Source organism: Podarcis cretensis, assembly GCF_951804945.1.
Source record: "Podarcis cretensis genome assembly, chromosome: 8".
NCBI classification, from domain to species: Eukaryota; Metazoa; Chordata; class Lepidosauria; order Squamata; family Lacertidae; genus Podarcis; species Podarcis cretensis.
In genome coordinates, this window is record NC_137177.1 from 8835068 (window position 1) to 8862747 (window position 27680).

At 44.3% G+C, this 27680-nt stretch overlaps 2 protein-coding genes and 1 long non-coding RNA gene across 3 annotated transcripts in view; 2 read left to right on the top strand and 1 right to left on the bottom strand.

Moving 5' to 3' along the window:
• Nucleotides 1–23537, top strand: part of LOC307221396 — a 50175-nt gene extending 26638 nt beyond the window's left edge. Inside the window, exons 4-5 of the long non-coding RNA XR_013841365.1 lie at nt 5351–5766; nt 22761–23537. This is a non-coding gene — a long non-coding RNA (uncharacterized lncRNA). The remainder of the gene's footprint in view (nt 1–5350; nt 5767–22760) is intronic.
• LOC307221267 (NTPase KAP family P-loop domain-containing protein 1-like) lies at nt 12425–21527 on the bottom strand. The gene is made up of 4 exons (XM_079985685.1): nt 21390–21527; nt 18254–18336; nt 16342–16500; nt 12425–14578 (listed from the first exon to the last, which is right to left on the bottom strand). Exons 2-4 carry the CDS (start codon nt 18294–18296, stop codon nt 13770–13772), a joined length of 1011 nt encoding a protein of 336 aa, XP_079841811.1. The 5' UTR covers nt 18297–18336; nt 21390–21527; the 3' UTR covers nt 12425–13769.
• Nucleotides 23538–25236: 1699 nt separating the features above from the next.
• The window catches only part of EHD2 (EH domain containing 2), a 50264-nt gene continuing 47820 nt past the window's right edge, over nt 25237–27680 (top strand). Inside the window, exon 1 of the mRNA XM_079985561.1 lies at nt 25237–25303. The gene's annotated coding sequence lies outside the window, so the exon portion shown is untranslated. The remainder of the gene's footprint in view (nt 25304–27680) is intronic.

The window sequence follows — 27680 nt, forward strand, 5'->3', positions numbered from 1 at the left end:
AATAACAAGCCTCTGCAGAGGAATTAGAAGCTTTTGGAATTGGAACATTTGTGCAGGAGAGCAGGGAAAAAGGAAAAAAAAAAAAGGAGTGAGATCAACAAGAACAACAAAAATAATAAGAACTGGACAAAGTTGGAAGTGGGAACATTTGGGACATCCAGATTTGACAGGTTTAAAGGAATAAAATTGGAGCTTTCACCCCTAGATATAAAAATCTGGATGGAAGAAATGGGCCTTTTTTGAGACAGACTCCTTCCAAGATTGGACATTCGAAACTAAAGATGACTGGGAAAGGACTATGGTTTAGAGAGATGTGGGAACTCCAGGAAGATATCAGACGTCGAGGAACATTGGGAACGCAACCGGGAAAGGGGGGAGGGAAATTTGGAATCCAAAGGGCGTAAAATTATTTTTTTATTTTTCTTCTATTGTAATCTGTATTGCATATTAAAGGGGGGAACTCGCGGAAGGGAACAGGTCAATTTTAGGGGATGGGAAAATATTTTTAAAATTGAGTCAATGATAATAAGTTTAAATTTGGGATAAGAACTTGTTGAAATTCTTTTTTGTTTATTTGTAAGAATTGGAATACAGGAGGGGGAGGGGAGGGGAAGTCCTGAAAAGATGTTATTGGGAAAAAAGATTTTATGGAAAATTTTAATAAATACCATTTAAAAAAAAAAAGGAATGCAAAAAGATTAGAAATCATTGGGAAATGATATATAATGAATTGAAAAAAATGTTTAAAAAGACTTTTGTTAAGAAACCAGAAGCATTCCTTCTAGGAATTTTAGACCAAGATGTAAAAAAATAAAATTGGAAATTATTTATGTATGCAACAACAGCGGCAAGATTTTATTAGCGTAAACTTGGAAGACAGAAGAAATACCAACGAAAGAACAATGGCAAGGGAAACTTATGGAATATGCAGAACTGGCAAAACTAACAGAAAAATTACATGGAAAGGACAACAAAGACTTTAAAAGAGAATGGGGACCATTTATAACATATATGAAGAGGCAACATAAAGAAATGGACTCATTGGCAGGGTTTGAGTAAATAATCACCACTGTATACAACAAAAAATAAGACTATATGTATTGAGAAATTTTGGGGGAAACAATACGCAAGGTGAACAATATGGAAATAAAACAAAACAGGAGTATGAGACAAGTCCAGGGGAGGAGGGTTAAAATATGAAAAATTGTTAAAGATATATTGTTAGAAGAAGTATACATGGAAAAATCAATAAAAAATTATTTATCTCAGAATGTGCTGCATTTCCTGATCCTGAACATCTTATCTGGGTGCATAAATCATATCCAGATAAGAAAGTCAATCCCTGCCTCTCTTCTTTTTACTCATTAGAAACACTTACCTGGTAAATATCCAATGTGAGCGTGGACTGAACTTGCCTGGATTCTTCAGCTGAAATACATGCCACAGAATTAGTGGAGCAGCAGTAACCCCAGACACCAACTCTTGGCTCAGAATCTTGCAGAATATATACTGAATGGGATGTGGCTAATCATGACACAATATGAGCCATGGCTTTACATCACAACGATGGGAAGTAAGTTTACGTGAACCCAGTTTGCTTGGTAATAAGTTAACAGAAAGTAAATCAATATCACGCCATAAGTCAATAATTTAATTGTCATCACCATAGGTCTTAACGAAAGTCAGCATCGTACATGGATGAAAAAAATCACTTAAAATAGTTCAAGAACATTAGTAACATCCTGGTAAGATGTATCTATCCTTCAACCAAGTAAATTAAGCTACTTTTTCAATAATTACCCTGTTAGTTGTGGCAAGCAAAAGTGTATTGTTTTCTTTATTTCTCCAATGGTAGACCAATGAGAAATTGACTCAGGTACTTAGATTTTGGTTACTTGAAAATAGAACAGAAAATGAGCGGTATGTTCAACCTCTTCAACCCTACAAATACAGCATCTCTGAGCAGATGAAACCTTCCACAACTGATGGCTGTAATGTGCTGTTTATGGGGCTACCTTTTGAAGAAGACTGTTTGGAAACTGCCGTCAGTACAGAATACAGCAGCTAAATTGCTGCTAACTGGCACCGTGCATTGAGAAACTGTTGATGATATTCCAAAAGACAAAACTATTTTTTTCTTATACGCGACATCTGCAGCAAGAATCCTGGTGGTAAGTATTGGAAAGGGAATCAGTTACCCACTAGGGGAGAATGGTTATGTAAGCTTTCAGAGTACTTAGAATTAGCCAAATTGACAGATATAATAAGACAAAAACCAAAAAGTGAAGTGAAAAAGGAATGGGAGTGTTTAAATGAATACCTTAAAAGTCAAGGTTCGAGGACAGAAATCTGGCTGAGTCTGGAATAACCTTGTGAAGTGAAAGGATAAGAGGGATTTATATCTAGATGCTAGGATAGAGATGATAAGGAAAACAGGAAGACACAATGAGAGGTAAAGGAGGTCTTGTGGGATTGGTGGAAGTCAATGTTTGTTTTTCCTTTTAGTGTTTATATTATTAACTTGTAAGATATGGATTTGGTTTTTTTGTATGCTGGTTTTTGTGTTTTGTGTATTGTTATTTTTTTGTGTTGTTGTTGTGTGGAAAATACTAATAAAATTTAAATTATTAAAAAAGAGAGAGAAACTGTTGCCCCCATGTTTAAGAACTTCATTGCCTTTTGTCCTGTTCCCATGTACAATTCAGAGCTGGTGTTTACCTTTAAGGCTTTAAGGCTTGGGAAGTGAGAACCTGTAGAAATGTCTTCGCACAAACCAAACTGTCCATCTTCCTCCAGGTGTCCTCGCCAACTGAGGGAAGGGGTTGACCACAACGAAGAAGGACTTATCTGTTGTTGGTGGTGCCACCACCCCAGTTACTGAACCCTTTTTCCTGAAAAGCTCACCCATAGTGGCATCAAGAAGAGCTTTCAATATACAGTATACCTAAATGTTTGGACTCCTTTTGATATCTGGTTTACACTGCTGCTATTATTATTACATTAACTTTTTTTGTTAATGATGGACCTGTAACTGAACAAGAATTTCACTCTGCATTAGGAGATTCTCCATTCACTTGGATTCACTTGAAACAGGTGCATGATTTTCTTGCTCCTACCAAAAGGAACAAGGAATTCTCATTAAATGTTACAGCTAAAAAGCTGGCGCTTACCTAATCAATTCTGCATTGCTTCTAAGGAAAAGACATATTTTGTTGACTTCATTGTGTGAATGATGTGAGTGAGTCAAATATCCCTAGAAAGACTTGGTGCAAAAATCAAACTCTAAAGCAGAGAGAGAGAGAGAGAGAGAGAGAAGGAATATGAATCACCCAGCAGAATTGCTTAGAGCGGTAAACCATCTGCGGCAGACCCGTGTGGTATCATTGACAATGGACCAGTCAATATCCTGCTGTGACTCACTTTTAAGGACAAAATCACCCGAACCCATGCTGAACTTGATGCTGCAATTGTTTCAGGTTCATTGAAAGTCTCTGGAGCATCTACTGGGCATTGTTGGGAGTGATATAAATAGAAAGGAATGTAAGCTTTTTTTATAGGCAATAACAGCAGCAATACTATTATTGGCTCAGAAATGGAAGCAAGAAGAATTACCGACGATTGAAGAACGGAAGATGAAGTTAACGGACTATGCAGACCTAGATAAATTAACAGGAAGGATTCGAAACCGGCGGGACCAGAAATTCACAGAAGACTGGAGTAAATTTATAGACAATTTGAAAAGTATTTGTGAAGACCAGAAACAAGCAGTGGTGTCCGTCCGTCCGTCCCCCTCCTAAAGGGATCCATTCTGTCTCCTATATTATTTAACATCTATATGAGAGTGTTGGGAGCTCTCGTCTGGGGATTTGGAGGATGATGTCATCGGTATGCTGAGGATACTCAGCACTATCCATTCCATCAGACTCAGGAGAGACCATGAAGGTGTTGGACAGGTGTCTGGATGCACTGAATGGGGGCCAGTAAATTTGATAAGGTGCAAGTGCTGTGGGTGGGTGGTTCACATGTCTGTGAATTCAGTATACATCCTGTTCTGAGAGGGATTACACTTCCTTGAAGGACCAAGTTTGTAGTTGGGCAGTTCTCCTGGATTCCAACTTCTCACTGGAGTCCCAAGTAGCTTCTGTGCATCAATAGGAGTATAGCATCTAGATCAAGGGAAGTAATAGTGCCACTGTATTCTGCTCTGGTCAGACCTCACCTGGAGTACTGTGTCCAGTTCTGGGCACCACAGTTCAAGAAGGACACTGACAAACTGGAACGTGTCCAGAGGAGGGCAACCAAAATGGTCAAAGGCCTGGAAACGATGCCTTATGAGGAACGGCTAAGGGAGCTGGGCATGTTTAGCCTGGAGAAGAGGAGGTTAAGGGGTGATATGATAGCCATGTTCAAATATATAAAAGGATGTCACATAGAGGAGGGAGAAAGGTTGTTTTCTGCTGCTCCAGAGAAGCGGACACGGAGCAATGGATCCAAACTACAAGAAAGAAGATTCCACCTAAACATTAGGAAGAACTTCTGACAGTAAGAGCTGTTTGACAGTGGAATTTGCTGCCAAGGAGTGTGGTGGAGTCTCCTTCTTTGGAGGTCTTTAAGCAGAGGCTTGACAACCATATGTCAGGAGTGCTCTGATGGTGTTTCCTGCTTGGCAGGGGGTTGGACTTGATGGCCCTTGTGGTCTCTTCCAACTCTATGATTCTATGATTCTATTCTATGATTCTATGAATGCTTGTGCCCAGCTAAGCCTGGTTCACCGGCTATAGCCATTCCTGGCCTGGGAGAGTCTGGCCTCAGTTGTCCACACTGTAGTGGCCTCCTGCTTGGACTGCTTGGATGGGGGTCTCCACCCCCATCATTCAGCCCAGGCACTGAGGTCCAGCACTGAGGGCCTTCTGGCGGTTCCCTCACTGCAAGAAGTGAGGTTACAGGGAACCAGGCAGAGGGCCTTCCCGCTAGTGGCGCCTGCCCTGTGGAACGCCCTCCCAGCAGATGTCAAGGCAATAACCAACTATTTTACTTTTAAAAGACAACTGAAGGCGGCCCTGTTAAGGGAAGTTTTTAATGTCTGGTGCTATATTGTTTTTAATATTCAGTTGGAAGCCGCCCAGAGTGGCTGGGGAAACCCAGCCAGATGGGAGGGGTATAAATAAATTATTATTATTATTATTATTATTATTATTATTATTATTATTATTATTACTGTTGTGCACTCTATGTGGGTCTGCCCTTCTTGTTGTCGCTGCCATGGGCCACCTGGCTGTTGCTGATCCACGACAGGGCCTTTTCAATGGAATGCCTTCCCTAGCCTGACTCAATCATTATTACCTTTCAGGAAGAATTTGAAAACATTCCTGTTTACCCAGGCATTCGGTGACTGAAGAATACTGTTCCTGGCAACCTTGAGATTATTGGAAGGAAGTATGTCTTTATTATTCAGCACCAACTCTGCTACCTCCTAAGTGCCGCAACAGCACATCCAGTTGGCCCAGCCTCTTTTGCCTTGGGAAGTCACGCTCAGGAGACAATTCCTGTTGTTTGTGTGGCCAATAGCACCGTCTGATTAGGGCCAATGAGGTGGGAATAGTCACCAGGTGTTATCTCATTGCTGTGCCACAGACAATAGCCCACGAATCACAGTTCCTTCCTTATTTCAAGTGACAGCTGGGGAAGAAGCAACAAAGCAGCTACTACACTCCAGGATCTTCAAGTCTGGCTGCTAAAGAGAGAAAAGCTGCTTGGAGGGCAAGGGTAAGTTTTCTTAAGCAGCTGGGGCAGCAACAGCAGGTAGAATCTGCAGCAGGTCAGAGCTATGGCTGGGACGGTAGACACACAGCAAGTGGGTTTGGCCCATCCTGTATGTATGTGCTGTATTCAAATGACAGCCTACACAATCTCTCTGTTTAATTCAGCTTTTCCTGATCTGGGGATAATGCAATGGCGGGGGGGGGGGGAATCCAGCATATGGGTGGGCCCTGGTGATATCATTAAGCATGATGCTTTATTCATTAACCACATTTGCTGAGAGCATGAAAACTGTTCCTTTTGGAAGGAAGCACTGTCCAGACCCATAAGTGATCATTCAAAATTTTATTTGCAGAACTTTCTTCAAAACCATAACAAAAGCATCAAAGATACATCCCAAATATCCAAGCAATGTCTTGTGCAATTCGGCACAGGCTCAGCATCATATAAATAACTTTAACTTATAATCAGAGCTGACAAACATAGCTCTCTCTTCCACTCGGGCTCTATTGAAGGGGTCAGCAAATTTTTTCAGCAGGGGGCCGGTCCACTGTCTCTCAGACCTTGTGGGGGGTGGGACTATTTTTTTGGGGGGGAATGGTCTTTTTATAGCCAGACAGCACAGAAGTTCTTCGAAGGAAAGTGGTGTTGGCATGTCCCACTGGGCACTGAGAGAGTCCAACTCTCCAAGCACTTTCTCTTCCCCTCTCTGTTGTGTTCTGTCTCCTGCACCTGTTCACAAATACATGCTGAGTAAAACGCAAACATCGCTTGAGAACTGGAACTTGGAACCAACTGGTGCAAAGTAAATATATGCAATCTTATTTCCATCACACAAAGTGAAGCATGTGTTTCTTCAAAGTGTAGAATCTGTGTTGCTTTGAGGTGGGAGGAGTTCCTAAATGATTTGGGTTGCAAATCGGTTCTCTATAAAAGCATCTCAGACCGCATTAAGGAATCAATGTTGAAGAGAATGCAGAAATGGTAACCCTAGTTAAACTTTCACATATGCATAAACATACTTCATCTAGGTGCTGGCAGGCGTGTGGGAACAGAGGCAGCTATAGGCACTTGTGGTGGAAAATTTTGGGGAGCAAGTGTTTAATGAGATAAGAAAAATTACTTAACAGCATATCACGGTCTCCAGAGCTTGCATTATCAAATTTGTATTTAAATGAGAATCAGGACTTGATGGATAAATCACAAATGGCATTTCTCTCAGTGGCAACACGTGTGGTTATAATCACGTTCTGGAAGGACTTAGATGGTGTGAACTTGAATACCTGGCAAGAGGAGCAAAGCACAAAGATACCTTTGCAGGAGAATGGCGGACCTTTATTTCATTTACAAATTCTCCAGAAAACCAAAGACCAGTTCCGAAAGTTTATGAAGAGCTCGTCGCCCACTCAATAAGAACACATTTTACAAATGCTTACTGTTACAAGTTGTGGTGTATGGGAATGCAAGTTTCCATAATGTAATTTTGGAACTACATTATATTTTTGGAAATACATGAAAATGAAGGTGAAAGGAAGATTGCTGCTAACTGGCACTGTGCACAGAGAAACAATCGCCCTGGCATTTAAGAAATGCACTGCTTGTAGCCTGTTCAGGTCAGAGCTGGTGTTTACCTTTAAATCTCTACCTCACCTGAGTACTAATAGGAATGTCTTCCCCCAACTAACTGTCCACATCCCGTGATGGTCTTGGGAGGCCTTCCTCCAGGTATCTTGTCCAACTAAGGGAAGGTGGCTACAGTGGCGTAGGAAGGGGGGGTGCGGGTCGCCCTGGGTGTCATCGCAGACAGGGGTGGGGTGAGAAAAGGGTGATGGGCTATGTGAGTCTGTGGCATTTTTAACTGTCAGGTTAATTCAGAGAAGAAATCAGCCCAAAATGAATGCCTAACAGCAACAAGCTGTATTGCTGGAATCAATCAAGAGCAAAGGCATAGCTGGCGGGGGGACACTGGGTGCCACACCATGGGGGGGGGCATCACAGTGGGCACTGGCGGAGGAAGCGGACCGCTCCCAGCACCACTATTCCAGTAGGGTGCCATCGCGGCAGCCCCCCCTGGACACGCGCTGTGCCCCCCCCACGCGCCAGGCACCACACCCCCACAGGTGGCGTGCCACACACCCAGAACACACGCCATGTCCCTGCGGATGGTGTAGAATGTGTGCTTTTCTTTAAAATGCATCTCTGGGTTATTTGTGGGGCCTGCCTGGTGTTTTTACATGAGCAGAATGTGTGCTTTTCTTTAAAATGCATCTCTCCTGCAACCCATCTGGTGCAAAACACCTTGCTCTGCTTTCCTTTGGACCCCATCAGTGAGACTGAGAGGGGAGTCTTGTTGTCTGGGCAGCCCAGGACCAGGGCCGTCTTACCCATAGAGCATAGTGGCGCGGGGCACCAGGGCACCAAGTTCTGGAGGGTGCCAGGGCAGAAGCAGTGGCTGGACGTGGCACCTCCCAACATCAGCTCGCCACCCTTGTCTGCCTCCACTATGCCGCGCGGAAGCAGCACCACACCCAGAGCCTTTGTCTGCCGTAGCCACCGCAGCACGAAGTGGCCAGCTGAGCCGGGAGGCGCTGCGTCCAGCCTCCACCGTTTCCCCGCCGGAGGAGCCGCCCTCCAGCCACTGCCCGCCTCCTCCAGCCCCACCGGCAGCGCCGTCCTCTGTTTAAAACTCTGGGAAATGGGATGGGAGCGCGCTGGAGGGAACTTTGCACCACGGCCCTGCCCAGGACCTCCATTCACACTGCGCTGCTAGCGCAGCAGTTTGACTTCACCCAATGGTTGACCTTGTGGTCTCAAATTTTGGGGGCACCCTATGTGATGCCAAAATTATGTAAGCTTAAGAAGGCTGATCGCCAAAGAATGGATGCTTTTGAATTATGGTGCTGGAGGAGACTCTTGAGAGTCCCATGGACTGCAAGAAGATCAAACCGATCCATTCTTAGGGAAATCAGCCCTGAGTACTCACTAGAAGGACAGATCGTGAAGCTGAGGCTCCAATACTTTGGCCACCTCATGAGAAGAAAAGAAGACTCCCTGGAAAAGACCTTGATGTTGGGAAAGATGGAGGGCACAAGGAGAAGGGGACGACAGAGGATGAGATGGTTGGACAGTGTTCTCGAAGCTAGCAGCATGAGTTTGACGAAACTGCGGGAGGCAGTGGAAGACAGGAGTGCCTGGCGTGCTCTGGTCCATGAGGTCGGACATGACTAAAAGACTAAATAACAACAACCCCCACCTTTCTCCTTTCATTCTACATCATAGTTGCAGTGCCCCTTGCAGAGACTCCAAGGCTCCACGCCCAGTGTGACAAAACTGGTCACGCTGCCCTAAACCTGCCTCTGCTTCACCCACAGAGGCACACTCCATTGTCTCTCCAGACCGACGGATGCCAACTACACAAATTCAGGAACATGCACAGCATTTGAGAAAGCGATCTTGGCAGCCAAGGACTGTATATGCCCTGGATAGTTGGTACGCCTGCTCTGGCATAATCCTTCGGGGACAGGAGTAGGCTTTTATCAGGAAATCTTACATCTGAAAAGTTGGCACGTACCTAACCAATTCCGCCTTGCTTCTAAGGAAAAGCCCTGCCTTCTTTTGCAAGGTGTAAATACTGTTAGTGAGCCAAATAGCTGGTGCTTCACTGGGGCTATTTCAAGAAGCTCAGTGGGTGTGTAATAGGCAGGAAGATGCAAAGTAGGCAGTTATTGTCTTGAAGTGTCCTGCCCGCAGACTGTCTCGCCAGAGTGGTGCATGCTCTAGTTATCTCCCGCTTGGACTACTGCAATTAAAAGTTCAAAATTTTCTAATAATCCCAGAAGTCAGAAGGAAATGGAAGCATTTGTGGCTGCTATAATTGGCTTACGCAACCAGTGCTTTCATGTAGACCCGTGGTTCCCAGCGTGGGGCACACACTTCACAGGGGGGCAATTTGCTTTTTAAGGGGGGGGTGATTTGAGAATGAATTATTAACAGTTAATGGCCTTTTAGGCTTCCTAAATTATATACGGGGGTGGGGTGAGAATCAGGATTTTAGAGATGCTTAAGTGGGGCACAGCCTAATAATAATAATAATAATAATAATAATAATAATATATTTATACCCTGCTCATCCAGCTGGGTTTCCCCAGCCACTCTGGGCAGCTTCCAACAGAATATTAAAATACAATAGTCTATTAAACATTAAAAGCTTCCCTAAACAGGGCTGTCTTCAGATGTCTTCTAAAAGTCTGGTAGTTGTTTTTCTCTTTGACATCTGGTGGGAGGGCGTTCCACAGGGAGGGTGCCACTACCGAGAAGGCCCTCTGCCTGGTTCCCTGTAACCTCACTTCTCGCAGTGAGGGAACCGCCAGAAGGCCCTTAGCACTGGACGTCAGTGTCCGGGCAGAACGCTGGGGGTGGAGACGCTCCTTCAGATATACTGGACTGAGGCCATTTCGGGCTTTAAAGGTCAGCACCAACACTTTGAATTGTGCTCGGAAACGTACTGGGAGCCAATGTAGGTCTTTTAGGAACGGTGTTATGTGGTCTCAGCGGCCGCTCCCAGTCACTAATCTAGCTGCTGCATTCTGGATTAGTTGCAGTTTCTGGGTCATCTTCAAAGGTAGCCCCACATAGAGCGCCGTTTAGGGCTTTAAAGGTCAGCACCAACACTTAGAATTGTGCTCAGAAATGAATCATGCCAGGCAGCAAAACATTAGGTAGTCTTCGTATCCTTTCTGGCTATGCTGTTTTACGATTTTATTCGGCTGATCGTTGTGTAACATTCCTGCAGCCCTTCCCAGAAGGAAGTTCTGATATGTATATTTATTGGATGAAGGCAGCTGATAAAACAGCAGGAATACAAAGGAACAGGCAATTGACTGCAAGTAGATGGGAGTTTTTCCTATGACAATTTTCCTCCAGGCGTATGAGTGGGCGTTTCTCGTGAAATCTTACATATGAAAAGCTGCAACTGCATAAACAATCCTTACCAGTTTGGAAGGACATTATTTTGGGTGGCAACACATACATGCTGTCAGTGAGCCTAATATTCCTAACAAAGACACCAGTCTTAACCTCTCTGCACCACGTAAACAGTAAACAACACATTCTGCATTCTCATGTGCTGTGTTCACTTTCAGTTTCACCCGCGTCCACCTTCAGGTGCCATCCTCTTCAGCCTGGGAACACACTGAAGCTGGGATCGACGGTATGTACAGAAAGATTTCAATAAGATCACAAGATGTAGGTCACAACATTATGATGGAAGATTGGGAAAAATTATGAAAAACTGATTAAAAATTTACAGATTGTTTCCTATTGAAGGAGAATTACATGTGACCCACCTGTGTGAAGGCAAAGGTGGAGGCAGCCCTGCAACAGAGCCTGTCACAGCCTGTTGATGCTCAGAAGAAGGTCCACAGACCTATTCCAATACACATAATTTTTTATTTATACCCCACCCTTCCCGGTTCAGAAAACTGGGCTCAGGGCAGCTAACAACAAATTTAAAACACTTAATTGATGCAACAAAACAAAACAAAACCAGCATAAAATACAGTATAAAACATGAATAACAAAAGATTCAGAATTCAAAAATCAATTTAAGGGGGAATTCCATCCAATAAACATTAGATGATCATCACCAGAGCTAGCTGGCTAAATCAGTCCTATTTGGGCCAGCGAGGAGACCAGGGGAGAATTAGCTGTGGGATCCCAGAGCGGGTAATCTTCATAAAAAGGGGAGGGGGAGGGAAGGAAGGGAAATAAAGGATCAGGCTGAATTCAAATTAAAGGCCAGGCAGAATAGCTCTGTCTTACAGGCTCTGCGGAAGAAAGTTAAATCCTGCAGGGCCCTGGTCTCATGGGACAGAGCATTCCACCAGGTCGGAGCCATCACTGAGAAGGCCCTGGCCCTGGTGGAGGATAATCTTACTTCCTTAGGGCCCAGGACCTCTAAACTGTGATTATTCATGGACCTTAAGGTCCTCTGCGGGGCATACCAGAAGAGGTGGTCCATTGGTCTTGATTCCATTCTCAGGGTCTGATACACAGTCTTTACACATCAGTATTAATTAAACACCTCAAACCCATTACAGTACCCCCTTCTAATACACACTGAGACTGTCTTAGAACACACCCCAGTTATAACGTACAAGTTCTAATAAATTAGGCTTCCTCAACCTCAGCCCTCCAGATGTTTTGAGACTACAGTTCCCATCATCCCTGACCACTGGTCCTGCTAGCTAGGGATCATGGGAGTTGTAGGCCAAAAACATTGGGAGGGCCAAGGTTGAGGAAGCCTGTAATAAATGCTAATATCTACTAAACCCAAACATTTAGTGCCATACATTTTTGACCTTACACTATGTGACATTTCTATTTAAATGTAGGTTGTTTAATTTCTCAGTTTAATTTGTTTCACAGAATTTATATACCCCTTGATTGTAGTAAAACCTCTAAGCTGTTTATAAGTAATGTTAAAACGATCAATAAGCAACGTTCAAAAGCCATTCAAATTAACAGGAAAATAACAGAAAAGACATCAGAATCTATGTGCCTGGATGGGCTTACCTCAACAAAAATGTTTTAAGCAAGTGCCAAAAACCTGCCATAAGTAGCATTAGTTTGTAGCCAAAAGAAAGCATGTCAAACTATGGTTTGTCCAGATGCAAACTGCTGCTGTTACTACACCTTAATGAAGACAGTGGTGGTGGTGATTTAATTTATATCCCACCTTCCTCTCAAAGGAGCCCAGGCCAACAAACACATAAGGGATAAAACCTCTGAACACAACCAGTGTGGTGTGGTGGTTAGAGGGTTGGACTATGCTTCCATTTTGAGTGTTACGCTTTCGATTTGAGTGCCACACTTCTGTTTTGAGTGTTACGCTGAGGTTTGTCTGTTTTTGCTATTTATTTTGCATTTTTGTTTTGCGGCTTTTTTGTTTTGTTTTTGTGACTGTGTTCAGCTACTGATTGATTGATTGATTGATTGATTGTGTGACTGCAGTACATTGTTTATTGCTTTCATTTTATGGATCAGTGGTCTCATCAGATAGTAACATTCATGTTAAATTGCTGTTTTAGGAATTGTTTTTAAAAGTCTGGAACGGATTAATTCATTTTGCATTCCTTTCTATGGGAAAGTGCGCCTTGGTTTTGGAATGCTTTGGTTTTGGAACGGACTTCTGGAACGGATTAAGTTTGAGAACCAAGGTATTGATAATGTATTGATAATGAATCCTAAGAATCTCTGTCTGGTTAATGCAAATAAAATCTTTTGGGTGGTCATACATTTCTCCACAAATCTCCACTGGTACTTTTTTCAAAGCCCGATGACTATTTCTGCCAGCTCTTGTTGTCGTTCCTCGCTTTTCCGTATGTTCCTCCGACCTCGGAGCAACTCAAATGGCCTTTTCAAAGAGTAATCCAAATTGAGCAGAAGGTTTGCAAAAAAACTGACCTTCTCTGCTGTGAAACTCCTCTCCTTGTTGACCAAGAAGCTCGTGAAAAGATCAGGATCTCCATCAAGTTCCAGGAGGCTTTGTATATTATCTTTCGCAGTATACTCAGCCAATTCTGACTCGTGGTCGTCGTAAATTTGCAGTAACGTTTTCTCGGCTTGCGTCCCTTGTTGGTTTCTTCTGCCATTGCCCTGACTCACATTTGGGTTTGCTGCCTGGCTTTCCTCAAGTTTTCTTTGCTGTCGATTATCTTCCTCACACTGCAAAATCCAGCTCAGGCGGCAAGGCCAACAGTTGGCAAGAACAACCCAGTCTATCACCTCGTTTATTTTTTCTCCATGTTTGCCTGCAGTCTCCAATGTCACCTTGGTCATGGAACAGATGGTCAGGACTGTGCTCAGCACCCTTTTCAGTTGGGCAGAATTCCCTGGGATGTACCTGTGATTCTTCAACTGATCACGGATAAATATAATTTCCTTATTGTTGACTTCTTCATCCTTAGGGGTCATCTGCGGCAGGGAGAAGGGCAAGGACACAATTCGGTTTAAGTACAAGTAGCCATTCGTGTTTTTCTTTTTTTGGATACATTCCACAAGGATGCTTGTATCGGCAGCCAAGATGGAGATAAATCCTTGTCGGAAAGAAGTATGTTGATGGCGTCCAGAACATCCACCACTTTGTCTTGAGTGCACTTGTCCAAATTGGTGATCTTCAGGACCACCCGAATCTCTCGCTTCTCTATCCATCCCAGGAACTGGAGGAACTTTGTGATTGTTTTCACCTCTTCCTTCACAATGTGCATGAAGCCCAGCTGGGCACTGAGAGCCTTTTTGTCCATTTCTGTCAGAAGTTCCTTTTTCAATGTGAAGTAGAAGTTTTTACAAGCAAGTATTAAAGGAGAAATCAACGTAAGACTCCCTGCTATAGCCACGAATCCGAAGATCTCCTGGAACGCATCTTTCATTAGGTTGCTGCATGCCGCTAAAAGAATAAGCAAACCTGATACAATGGGAATGACGAGCCCCCTCCTTCCTTTAAAAAACCATTTCCTTTTCTCACCTTTCTCCATAGCTTTGCAACCAAAGGCCCTAAAAAGGCTAAAATGAAACTTATTCTTTCCTTCAATTTCATCAAGCAGCGTAGTAACAAGGCCAGCCCAGATACGGTCACATCCTACAAACTCCCAGGCATCAAAATCGATGAAGATGTACCGGATAGAATCAACTTCTGTGCTGTGACTTTTGATATCTTTGGAACCGGAAACCGGGTAACAAAAAATCATGCGCAAAGCCAGCCAAAGTTGAGAACACATTCCTCCATTTCTCCATCCACACTTCTTGTTACTTTCCCCCTCTGTAACATAAAGGAAAAAGCACAACATTTGTACCAGCGCAACATTTGCTGCAGGCCAGAGGACATCCCTTAGGAACATATCAAGCTGCCTTATATTGAATCAGATCATTGGCCTATGTAGCTCAATATTGTCTACACTGACTGGCAGCAGCTATCCAGCATTTCAGGCAGGGGACATTCCTAGCCCTACCTGGAGATACCAGGGATTAAACCAATATTGACAATATTCAAATTTAGGAACCGAATGGACTTTATCTCCTGACCATTCATTGGACTTTAATTTCTCTTGATATGTTCTGTTTGCATGATGTGTAGGTCTATGGAATTACACTTTGTGAGATATTATAGGTTGAATTGTGTTTGAAATAGGAGTTACATAGTCAAAAACAGCCTGTTACGTTGTGTGTGTTGTTACCAGGATTGTATTTACGTCACCTAAGGATTAGTAGTGTCTTGCATGTACTTAATAATAATACAGTGATACCTCAGGTTACATACGCTTCAGGTTACATACGCTTTAGGTTACACACTCCGCTAACCCAGAAATAGTGCTTCAGGTTAAGAACTTCGCTTCAGGATGTGAACAGAAATCATGCTCCGGCGGCGCGGCAGCAGCAGGAGGCCCCATTAGCTAAAGTGGTGTTTCAGGTTAAGAACAGTTTCAGGTTAAGTACAGACCTCCGGAACGAATTAAGTACTTAACCTGAGGTACCACTGTAGTGTGCTGGTCAGGGGCAGCAAAATGGGAGGGTGCCCCTGCTGAAGCCTCACTTACTAGGATCACCTGATTGCAGTTTCTGGGTTCCAGTGGGATCTTGTGAGAGGTTTCGCGGGAACCCAGAGACCACTGCTATTTCTTGCTTCTCCGGCAGGAGCACCACGCCTTGGAATTCTTCCACCCAAGGTGGCTGCCTCCTTCTGCTGGCTAACAAGCTGGTTTGGGACGGGAGCACATTATATTTAATCTACACTGTTTTATTTTGTCTATATTTAGATTGCGTACGTGTGTGGCCCATAAGCGTAATGCTGGTGGTCAACAAAAGAGGTTTAAAGACAGTCTCAAGGCAAATCTACAAAAATGTAGTATAAACACTCACAACAGGGAAACACTGGCCTGCGAGTTGGAGAACAGCCTTTAGCAAAGGTGTCATGGGCTTTGAAGACACTTGAACTCAGGACGCAAGGGAGAAACGTGCTAAGAGGAAGGAACAGCTTGGCAAGCCCACACCGTGATCAACTCCCGCCCGGAAACCAATGTCCCCATTGTGGAAGGATGTGTGGATCCATAATTGGCCTCCACAGTCACTTACGGACTCCTTGTTAAAACCATGTTTATGGAAGTCAATCTTCCTCGGCTACGAGGGATCGGAGAAGAAGAAGAAGAAGAAGAAGAAGAAGAAGAAGAAGAAGAAGAAGAAGAAGACAGGTGACTATGCCACTTTTAGAAATTATTTTTGCTTCTGCATACTAAATATTGCATTTACCTGGCACCAAACGTTTGGTTTCCTGGGTGCCAAATCGTCAAAAAGAGGAAAGGGCCTGTGTTTTGCCAATTCACAGGAGATTCTTAATGTCTGGGTCATTGGGTCAAAAGAGTCTTGTATTGCAGAGGTTTGGACTAGATGACTCCTGTGGTATTTCCAACTCTACAGTTCTATGAGTCTATGATTCTATGGCTCCACACTCCTTACATCCTGCATCCTCCCTCTCTGGGCTTTTTTCATGTGGCTTTGATGGTTGTCATGGGAACTGGTGGTACTTACTTTTCATTTCAATTTCAATTTTATCTAAGAGTCGTCTTTTGTTTCGCCCCCACGGTGCGTAGAATCCCACCGTCACTGGTACCGTAACATGTCTTAAAGTGTTTGCCAGGGCTTCACAGTAAATGTCTTCATTGATTCCATCTGTAGAATTGTCTTTTCCTAGAAGAAATAAAGCAAAGAAGTTACTAATTTTTAACCTATGTCCCCACCCTATGTGGAAGGACGTGTGGATCTAGAATTGGCCTCCACAGGCATTTACAGACTCACTTTTAAAACTGTGTTTATGAAAGACATTCTTACGCAGCTACAAGTGATCGCCAAAGAATAAGAGTGATTTGGTATGTTTTTCATTCAGAAAACATCTCATTGTCAAAGGCAAGAGGCTAAATCAGGGGCAGCAAACTTTTTCATCAGGGGGCCGGTCCACTGTCCCTCAGACCTTGTGGGGGGGCCGGACTATATATTTGGGGGGAAAATGAATTAATTCCTATACCCCACAAATAACCCAGAAGTGCATTTTAAATAAAAGCACACATTCTACTCATGTAAAAACACACTGATTCCTGGACCGCCTGCGGGCCAGATTGAGAAAGTGATTGGCCTTAGTTTGCCTATCCGTGGGCTAAATAGTCCTCTAACACTAGGGCACCTCACCTCAGGTAGATGAATAGAATCACTCTGAAGAGCTGCAAGGGCAAGTTGGATTTGCCTTTTTGTCCATTAAGGCACTGGGCCAACACTGACAACACCAACATCAAGGCATGACAGGGGCAGGGGCTTGGCCTTTTAGCAACCTCAAATAGCCCCCTGCTCAACTCTGCCCCCTCTGCACCCATGAGACATGCAATGCTGTGGATTGTGGGTAAACTCATGCCAGGAACTATTCCTGAAATCTGGGCAATAGATGTTGGTCATAACATAGGCATGGAAGCATGGGAACGATTGTGGAATATGGATATGAAATTTACAGCATGTTACGCATGTATCAATCTAAATCAAACAAGTGTTGGAAATGTAAAGAGAAAGAAGGTGGTGGTCTTGTAGTAAGGTTAAAGCTTAATGGGAAATGATATATAATGAATTGAAAAGGATGTTCAAAAGAAGTTTTGTAAAAAAGAAGAAGCAGCTTTTCTTTTGGGAATTATAGGGACAGAACTACCTAAATTGTATAGAAATTTATTTATGCGTGCTACTACAGCAGCAAGAATGCTACTGAAAGAAGCAGAAGTCCCAGCAAAGGAAGAATGGATACAAAAAATTATGGAATATGCAGCAATGGCAAAACTTACTGGAAGAATAAGAAATCAAAATAACAAACTTTTTATAAAAGAATGGAAACAGTTGATTGAATATTTACAGATAAATTTCAAACAGATAAAAACATTGGCAGGATTATTGTAATAACCTGCAGTTTCATGAGAGTATATATTTAAAGTAGATAATTAAATGAGCAAATTGAATGAATCTGGATATGTAGAAGATATTAAAAAATAAATTTTAGGAACCGCAGAAAGAGGGGGGAAGGAAGTCAAACTTTGAAATGTTCAATTGATTGTAAAACTAATAATAATAATAATAATTAATAATAAATGTATTTATGTATATCTACCCCACCCATCTGGCTGGGTTTCCCCAGCCAGTCTGGGCGGCTTCCAGCAAATTGTATTACAATACAATAATTCATCAAATATTAAAAGCTTCCCTAAACAGGGCTGCCAAAAGTCAGATAGTTGAATAATAATAATTTATTATTAATTAAATGTATAAACATGAAAAAGTATAAATAAAAACTTTATTTTAAAAAAGGAACTATTCCTGAAATAGCCACAAAGGCCCACTTTTTCCAGAGCCCCATGACCCCAGCACCTGAGCAGAAAAAGCACAGAAAATTGATTTAGTAATAACAGCACACCTGGATGGTCTTCCAGCAGTGATTGACGCTCCTTGTCACTCATTTTTGCACCCAAAAGCCTCACCTTCAGCAGCTGCTCAACTCTGTCAAGTAAATACATTGAATGAATAGACCTCCCTCGTGGGTTGGCCCCCAGTTTGTACGGAAGGTTGCTTTGAAGAAAGGGTAGACAGTGGTGGTCTTCACACTGTTGTAAACAAAAATCTGCCCTTTTCCCTTATGGGGTATCCAAGAGCCCATATAGAGTCCTTACATAGGTTCCCTATTGGTAGGAGAGAATAACAGAGGCCAACCAGAAAATATTGAGAAGCAAAGCAGCTAGTAAGCTTGATCTTTATTGATCTGTTGCAACATGGTGCTCCCCTCACCCTCAGGAGAGAGGAGGAACCCCGAAAAACGTTGTGCAAGGCCTTATAAAGACTTTTGAAATTGCCACCCTGTAGATCAAGACCACCCCCAGAAACATCATACATACATCACAGCAGGGGTGTAACCTAAGACCACCCCTCAGATACATCACACCTACTTCACAGAAAGGTAAAGGTAAAGGTACCCCTGCCCGTACGGGCCAGTCTTGACAGACTCTGGGGTTGTGCGCCCATCTCACTTAAGAGGCCAGGGGCCAGCGCTGTCCGGAGACACTTCCGGGTCACGTGGCCAGCGTGACATCGCTGCTCTGGCGAGCCAGAGCCGCACACGGAAACGCCGTTTACCTTCCCGCTGGTAAGCGGTCCCTATTTATCTACTTGCACCCGGAGGTCCTTTCGAACTGCTAGGTTGGCAGGCGCTGGGACCGAGCAGCGGGAGCGCACCCCGCCGCAGGGATTCGAACCGCCGACCTTTCGATCGGCAAGCCCTAGGCGCTGAGGCTTTAACCCACAGCGCCACCTGCGTCCCACTTCACAGAAAAGGCGGTCTTAAAACAGAAATTTGAATGTTGTTTTTCTCCTGTCGTTTATCTCCTGTCTGGCAGGTTACTTGATTGGATTGCCTGGGGAGCCTGGCCAATCTTTTGTAGTCAGGTCACAGGCTCACATTCAAACACAGACATACCCTTAAGACAGGATTTGTGAAGGAAAAGACAATGGGGAGGCTTTTCCATTTTCCTTTGACCTTGCAGAGAAAACATTTGGTCAGTTTGGGACAGTTTGGGAATCAAAATGGTTCCAGGTTGGTCTTCCTGTGCTGATCTATGTATGTGCTTGGTTGATACACTTATGGACATTTAACATATGTCTAAAATCTTAAAATTCCTATCACAACACATACCCCCTTCCCCAAACTGGGCTGCCTACAGGTACCAGCACTCCCCACTCCCCTCACATGCTCCTTTCTGAGTCGGCAGTGGCGGAGTGCGGTGAGCAAATGGTTGCAAATCCCTGGACAGGAGGGAACAATGGGAAGAAGAGAAAATGGAGACGATTCATAGCTTCCCTGCTTCCCTGTTCCACTGACAAACTGGAACGTGTCCAGAGGAGGGCAACCAAAATGGTCAAAGGCCTGGAAACGATGCCTTATGAGGAACGGCTAAGGGAGCTGGGCATGTTTAGCCTGGAGAAGAGGAGGTTAAGGGGTGATATGATAGCCATGTTCAAATATATAAAAGGATGTCACATAGAGGAGGGAGAAAGGTTGTTTTCTGCTGCTCCAGAGAAGCGGACACGGAGCAATGGATCCAAACTACAAGAAAGAAGATTCCACCTAAACATTAGGAAGAACTTCCTGACAGTAAGAGCTGTTTGACAGTGGAATTTGCTGCCAAGGAGTGTGGTGGAGTCTCCTTCTTTGGAGGTCTTTAAGCAGAGGCTTGACAACCATATGTCAGGAGTGCTCTGATGGTGTTTCCTGCTTGGCAGGGGGTTGGACTCGATGGCCCTTGTGGTCTCTTCCAACTCTATGATTCTATGATTCTACGTGGGGCTGCCTTCAAGGGTGCTTTCGGGACGTGGACATACAGTGGTACCTCAGGTTACATACGCTTCAGGTTACAGACTCCGCTAACCCAGAAATAGTGCTTCAGGTTAAGAACTTTGCTTCAGGATGAGAACAGAAATCTGGCTCCGGCGGCGCCGCAGCAGCAGGAGGCCCCATTAGCTTAAAGTGGTGCTTCAGGTTAAGAACAGTTTCAGGTTAAGTACGGACCTCCGGAACGAATTAAGTACTTAACCTGAGGTACCACTGTACTATCATAGGGCCATTCAGCTTCCACAAAGGAGTTGTTGGCAACGGGTTTTTTTAAAAAAATATAAAACAAGGAGGATCTGCAGGTTGGTATTCAGAAAAGGCAGAAAATCAGCGGGTTATTCATGGAGAGGAGAGGAGATAATATTTAACTTAGAATCATGGAATTGTAGAGTTGGAAGGGAACCCCCCCTTGTCCAAACCCTCTGCAAAGCAGGAATCTCACCTAAAGCATCCATGACAGACACCCAAGATTTGCTTAAAAGCCTGCCATGAAGGAACTTGCTGAACTTCTTATAGTCAGACAGTTGGCATATCCCACTGGGCACTGAGAGAATCCAACTCTCCAAGCACTTTCTCTTCCCCTCTCTGTTGTGCTCTGTCTCCTGCACATTTTCACAAATATATGCTGAGTAAAACCCAAACATCGCTTGAGAACTGGAACTTTGAACCAACAGTAAATACAGTGGTACCTCGGGTTAAGAACTTAATTCGTTCTGGAGGTTTGTTTTTAACCTGAAACTGATCTTAACCTGAGGTTCCACTTTAGCTAATGGGGCCTCCCGCTGCTGCCACGCCACTGGAGCACGATTTCTGTTCTCATCCTGAAGCAAAGTTCTTAACCCGAGGTACTGTTTCTGGGCTAGCAGAGTCTGTAACCTGAAGCGTCTGTAACCTGAACAATCTCCCATCCAACCTACACAATCTTCCATCACACAAAGTGAAAAACATGTTGCTTCGAAGTGTGGTTTGAGATGGGAGATGTTCCTAAACAATTTGGGTTGCAATCCTAAGAAAAATATCCTAGTGAACTCTGCAGGACTTCTCAATAAACATGCTTAAGTTTGTACTCTAGTCCCTGAGCTGGAGCATCTGTCTAGGTACATAAATCATATCCAGATAAGAACGTTGACCTCCTCTCTTCTTTTAATCCCTTAAAAAACCCAATACTTACCTGGTAAAAAGTCAGCGTGAGGATGGACTGAACCTGTCTGGAGCCTTCCAATATCTAAGCAGAGCAGCTGTAACACCAGATACCAAATTTTGGCTCAGGTGGTTGCAGAATATATACCATATGGGGCGAGGCTAATCGTGATACAATCTGAGCAATGGCTTTGCATCATAATGTTAGGAAGTTCAGATTACTTTCACCAAGGAAAGAGCAGGTCTTGGAGTAAGCAGTTTCCCTATAAAAGCATCTCAGATTAAGGGACCCATGTTGAAGATAATGCAAAAACGGTACTTAACCCCAGTTAAACTTTCACATATGCATAAACATACTAGGTGCTGGGGCAGTGAGGGGACAAAGGCAGCTATAGGCACCAAAATTAAAAGGTAAAGGTAAAGGTACCCCTGCCCGTACGGGCCAGTCTTGACAGACTCTGGGGTTGTGCGCCCATCTCACTTAAGAGGCCAGGGGCCAGCGCTGTCCGGAGACACTTCCGGGTCACGTGGCCAGCGTGACATCGCTGCTCTGGCGAGCCAGAGCCGCACACGGAAACGCCGTTTACCTTCCCGCTGGTAAGCGGTCCCTATTTATCTACTTGCACTTTGAGGTGCTTTCGAACTGCTAGGTTGGCAGGCGCTGGGACCGAGCAGCGGGAGCGCACCCCGCCGCAGGGATTCGAACCCCCGACCTTTCGATCGGCAAGCCCTAGGCGCTGAGGCTTTAACCCACAGCGCCACCTGCGTCCCAAAATTACTCATCAGCATATCACAAAATCTCCAGAGCTTGCGTTATCTAATCTGCATTCAAATGAGAATCAGGATTTGATGGATAAATCACAAATGGCATTTCTCTCAGTGGCAACACGTGTGGTTATAATCACGTTCTGGAAGGACTCAGATGGTGTGAACTTGAATACCTGGCAAGAGGAACAAAGCACAAAGATACCTTTGCAAGAGAATGGCAGAGCTTTATTTCATTTACAAATTCTCCAGAAAACCAAAGACCAGCTTGCTGCTCACCCCATGTTTTACAGACACATATGCTTATAAGTTGTGGTGTATGTATGGGAATGCATGTTTTCATAATGCATTTTTGGAAATATTAATTTTGGGGGGAAATACCCGAAAATGAAAAGATTGCTGCTAACTGGCACCATGCACAGAGAAGCAATTGCCCCAGTGTTTAAGAACTGCGCAGTACCTCTGGTGGGGGACACATTGTGCTCCTGGGGTAGTTTGTCTACTCTTGGTCCCCACTCTGCCCTCAGTTCTGACGTTTGACACCTAAAAGCTGTCAGCATTTGACAGTGGCCACACCCTGGGAACCCTCTCGTGTGGGAAGCCATTGGTGACGTAGGAAATTCTCCTCCCGGTGAAGACAGGTTCTGGCAGATGGAGTGGATGTGACCAAGAGTGGGTCCAAATATCAAAGTGAAGAAATGGAGTAAACTCTTCACAAATCTGGCCTGGAGTCCCTGAGACGGTAGGATGGCGCCTTGTAAACCTCCAGCTAAGCTGGTGCCAAACATCTTGCTCTGCTTTCCTTTGGACCCCATCAGTGAGACTGAGAGGGGAGGCTTGTTGTCTGGGCAGCCCAGGACGTCCATCCACACTGCCCAGACTTGTGCCCAGCGGTTTGACTTCACCCAGTGGCGGACCTTGTGGTCTCAAATTTCAGGGGCACCCTATGTGATGCCAAAATTAGCCACCACCACCCCACCTTTCTCCTTCCATTCTACATCATAGTTGCAGCGCCTCTTGCAGTGCCTCCAAGGCTCTTGGCAACCAGGGACCGTATATGTCCTGTATATGCCCTCTCTGGCTTATTCCCCGGGGAGAGGAGTAGGCTTTTCTCAGGAAATCGTACATCTGAAAAGTTGCCACTTACCTAACCTATTCCCCTCTGCTTCTAAGGAAGAGTCCTGCCTTCTTTGTAAATACTATTACTAGGCCAAATAACTAGTGCTTCACTGGAACTCCTTCAACAGGCGTATGAAATATAATAGGCAGGAAGGTGAAAAGTTCTACAATTCTATGATTCTATGTAAGAGAGCAGAACAATTGCAGACAAGGTCATACACCAAATGCTACATCAGCAGGGGCATAGGAAATGGGAGGCGGGGGGTGGTCCACCCCAGGTGCCATCATGAAGGGGGGGTGACAAATGATCAAGGATCAATTACTGCCCTACTAGGGTGGTTCATAAAAAACCTTTTTTAAAAAATGCCTGCTCCAAAGGTCTTATCTTACAACACTAGGAATTATATCACCATATATGAAATTTCATGCATATCAGTTAGTATCTTGACCTTCCTCCACGAAAATAGCTGTTTACTTGGCCATTTTCCTATGTTGTGAAGGCTGGTTACCCAGTTCCTATTTCTGTTTTACAGGCAAGCCAAAGTAGCTCCAGAGCAGGAATGGTATCTGGAACTGCAGCCACCCACGGCCGAGGACAGCAACTTCTGTTCCCCGTGGAGACGGAGCACGTGGAGTGATGCTTCCCTTCCACAGCCACAGGATGGAGGCACCAGTGCGCCTCTTGGAAAAGCGATCGAGTGCTGGAGAAAACTCAGCTGTCTGCCAGCAGAAGCACCACACAACACGTTCAAACCAATAGTTACGTAAATTCAACTAACAAATATACCCACAACGTAACTGGCTGTGTTTAACTATATAAATTCTTTATACATCATATAAACATAACTCTTTTCACATTATCTAATTGAGTAGAAGCAATTAAGGACCAACATTTAGAACAGGAAATACAAATAGATAAGTTCTTATATACATAATGTCCATAAAGAAGCTTTTGTGTTTCACGTATGTACAAATGAATCAATTTTTTTAAACAAAATGTCCAGATAAAATCTTTTTGTGTTCCACGTATGTCTTAGCAAATACAAGTGTCAAACGTAACAACTTTAAGGAACAGTACTTGCAAAAGATGAACTTTTCTTTGTAATGTTCCACATCTGCCTTGGTAAAGTATGGTTGTTGTATGCAGCTGCTGTATGCAGGTATCAGACAAAGGATACGAAAGTTCTTAACATGTGCCTTTGCAAAATATAGTTGTTATCTGATGTATAAAGAATTTATATAATTAAACACAGCCAGCAGAAGCACCACTGCAGCTGAAGACAAGTCAGATGGAACAGTCAGCAGCTGAAACCAGGAGAAAATGAAGCTACAGCTGAAAAAAGAGCTGTGGAATGGCAAAGCACAGTGCCCAAGTCAGCTGTTGCTGTTCTTTCCGTGTCCATAATGGAGAACCAGGACTGGCCAGCCCAGGAAACAGGGTGAAGGAGCCTGCCTTGGCAGTGGGTGTGGACCTCATAGGTCAAGGAGAGTCAACCTACAATTCCTACTTTAAAAGATTCAATGTTCTAGAAACAAAGTCTGGAGCTCCAGCAATCATATGTTGAGAAGTCCAATAATATTAACAATAACCATATAAGTGGTGTAGGGGAAACGCAGAAGACCATTGTAATTTTGAGGAGTTAGATGACATGTCTCTTTCCCTTTACATCCCCGGTTTAAAGTTTGCTGATTCTCGCTGGTATAACTTGTTCTCCACACACCTGTGTCAGGGGTTTCCTGGGTCTCCTGTCTTCTAAGTGCTGATTGGCTAGTGGGGAGGATACCCAGTTGCAGTGAATTGGGTTGGAGACTCTCAGCTGCTCCGCATTCCTGTTGAGTCACACCCGGTGTCCCGGGCTGATCATGAGTTTGCCTGCTAACCAGGTACAGTCAATCAAGTCAATCAAAGTTGGCTATAAAAGCTGTAAGTTGAAGGGGCTCAGAGAGCTTCTTCAGAGATCAAGGTAGCAGATGATGTGAGACTGTTGGCTGGGGTTTTTCTCGCTGCTCTACCTGGAGCTCCTGGCAGCTGAAGGGGAGATTGTGTGTGACTTCTGTCAGGTATACTATAATTTGTGTTTCGTATGCCTGCTGCTATCTGTTAACCTTATGCAAATACAGTGGTACCTCGGGTTAAGTACTTAATTTGTTCCGGAGGTCCGTACTTAACCTGAAACTGTTCTTAACCTGAAGCACCACTTTAGCTAATGGGGCCTCCTGCTGCTGCCACGCCGCTGGAGCACGATTTCTGTTCTCATCCTGAAGCAAAGTTCTTAACCTGAAGCACTATTTATGGGTTAGCGGAGTCTGTAACCTCAAGCGTATGTAACCTGAAGCATATGTAACCCGAGGTACCACTGTAAAGCATGACTTATTCTTCATCCACTGGTGTGCTTTTTGGCTCCAGGTCTGGAAAGAACCCGGCCCTTGGCAGAACGGGAGGAGTGGACAGGAAGGTACAGTGGTGCCCCGCAAGACGAATGCCTCGCAAGACGAAAAACTCGCTAGACAAAAGAGTTTTCCGTCTTTTGAGGTGCTTCGCAAGACGAATTTCCCTATGGGCTTGCTTCGCAAGACGAAACGTCTTGCGAGTTCTTGCGAGTTTTCCCCCTTTCCCCCCCTTTTCTAAGCCGCTAATAGCCGCTAATAGCCGCTAAACCGCTAATAGCCGCTAAGCCGCTAATAGCCGTGCTTCGCAAGACGAAAAAACCGCAAGACGAAGAGACTCACGGAACGGATTAATTTCGTCTTGCGAGGCACCACTATATTAAAATCTCCACCAAGTGATAGAGCACTCGTTGCTAAAGAATATAATTTGGTGTCTATAACAGTTAAAAATATCTTTTTAGAGCTCAGAAGCATCCCAAATAAGATAAAGCAGCAATTTTTTGAACAACATGTGGGGTCGCCCATAATAAGCAAAGGATTTTAGGTATACTAAAGGAAAGACTAGGGCTGAGCGATATCTGATTTTCAACAGCGTGATAGCTGAGCAGCTATGCATAGTTATATTCTGATACAGTGGTGCCTCGCAAGACGAAATTAATTCGTTCCGCGAGTTTTTTCGTCTTGCGATTTTTTCGTCTTGCGAAGCACGGACTTTGGAAAAGCTTCAAAAATCACCAAAGTCTTCAAAAACCTCAAAAAAGGCTACCACACCGCGTGCTATGAGTTGCTCCTCGAAGTGAATGCACGGTTTTAAGAAAAAGGAAACAAACTTGCAAGACAAAGGAAACAAACTTGCAAGATGTTTTCGTCTTGCGAAGCAAGCCCATAGGGAAATCAGTCTTGCGAAGCAACTCAAAAAACGAAAAACTCTTTCGTTTTGCGAGTTTTTTGTCTTACGAGGCATTCGTCTTGCGAGGTACCACGGTATATCACAATATCTGAAATTGCTGAAAAATGTGCTGTGCAGTCCACACTGACTCTCCTGGAACCTGGGCATGAGTGCCTAATGGCCGCATTCCTGCCACTCACCACCTGGCCCAGGGTGGGGCCTGACAGGCCTCATAAGGGCAGCTGCTGCTGTTGTCCAGGAGGACTCAGAGCAGTGCAGAGTTCTTTTAAAAATGTTTTAAAATTTTCTTTTTTCCCCTTTTGAATTTTTTTGTGTGGGGTTGGGGTGGGATGAATGTTTGGTTAGGTTTGGGAATTTGTTTGATTTGGATGTGTTTTTAATTTTTACAGTTTTTTGTTTGTGTTGTTTTATTGTGGATTTTCTGAAAAAGGTTTTATTTTGTTCTTAAGGGGAGGGGTCAGGGCTGCCGGGGAGTGGGTCCCAGCCAACAAAATGGCTGGGGCAGGTTCCGGGGGGGTGGGGCGCGGAATGCACTGGGACAACCAATCTCAGTGATCACGGGTAGGAGAAGGAGTTACGCTAAGACCAGACCATGTCATTACCGAGGAGGCAGGTTTAGTCGTTTGAGGACTATCCCTGCCTCCGGGTCTGGTCCTGACCTGACGGATACTAGAATCAGCAAGGGATACCCACACTACCTGAAGGTGCTGCTGTGCAATGCCAGGTCAATGATTCATAAGACCACTGCCATCCATGACTTGATCATGAATGGAGGACTTGACCTGGCATGTGTAACAGAGACTTGGTTGGATGAAGCAGATGGGCCTGTCCTTGCCGCTGCTTGTTCACCAGGTTTCTCTTATGCACAGCCACCCAGGCCTTGTGGGCGGGGAGGGGGTGTTGCAATGATTTTTAGGAAGTCATTAGTTTGCACCATGCGTCCTATTGGGAAGACCCAGTTCTCCGAGCGCATGTTCTGGAAGTTGGGCAATAGGGACAGTACAGGATTCCTTTTGGTGTACTGACCTCCCCACTGCACCAAGGATTCCCTGCCCGAGCTGCTTCAGGTCGTGGCAGATGTTCTCCTAGTTTGGTTGTCCTAGGGGATTTTAACATCCATGCCGACATGACTTTACAAGG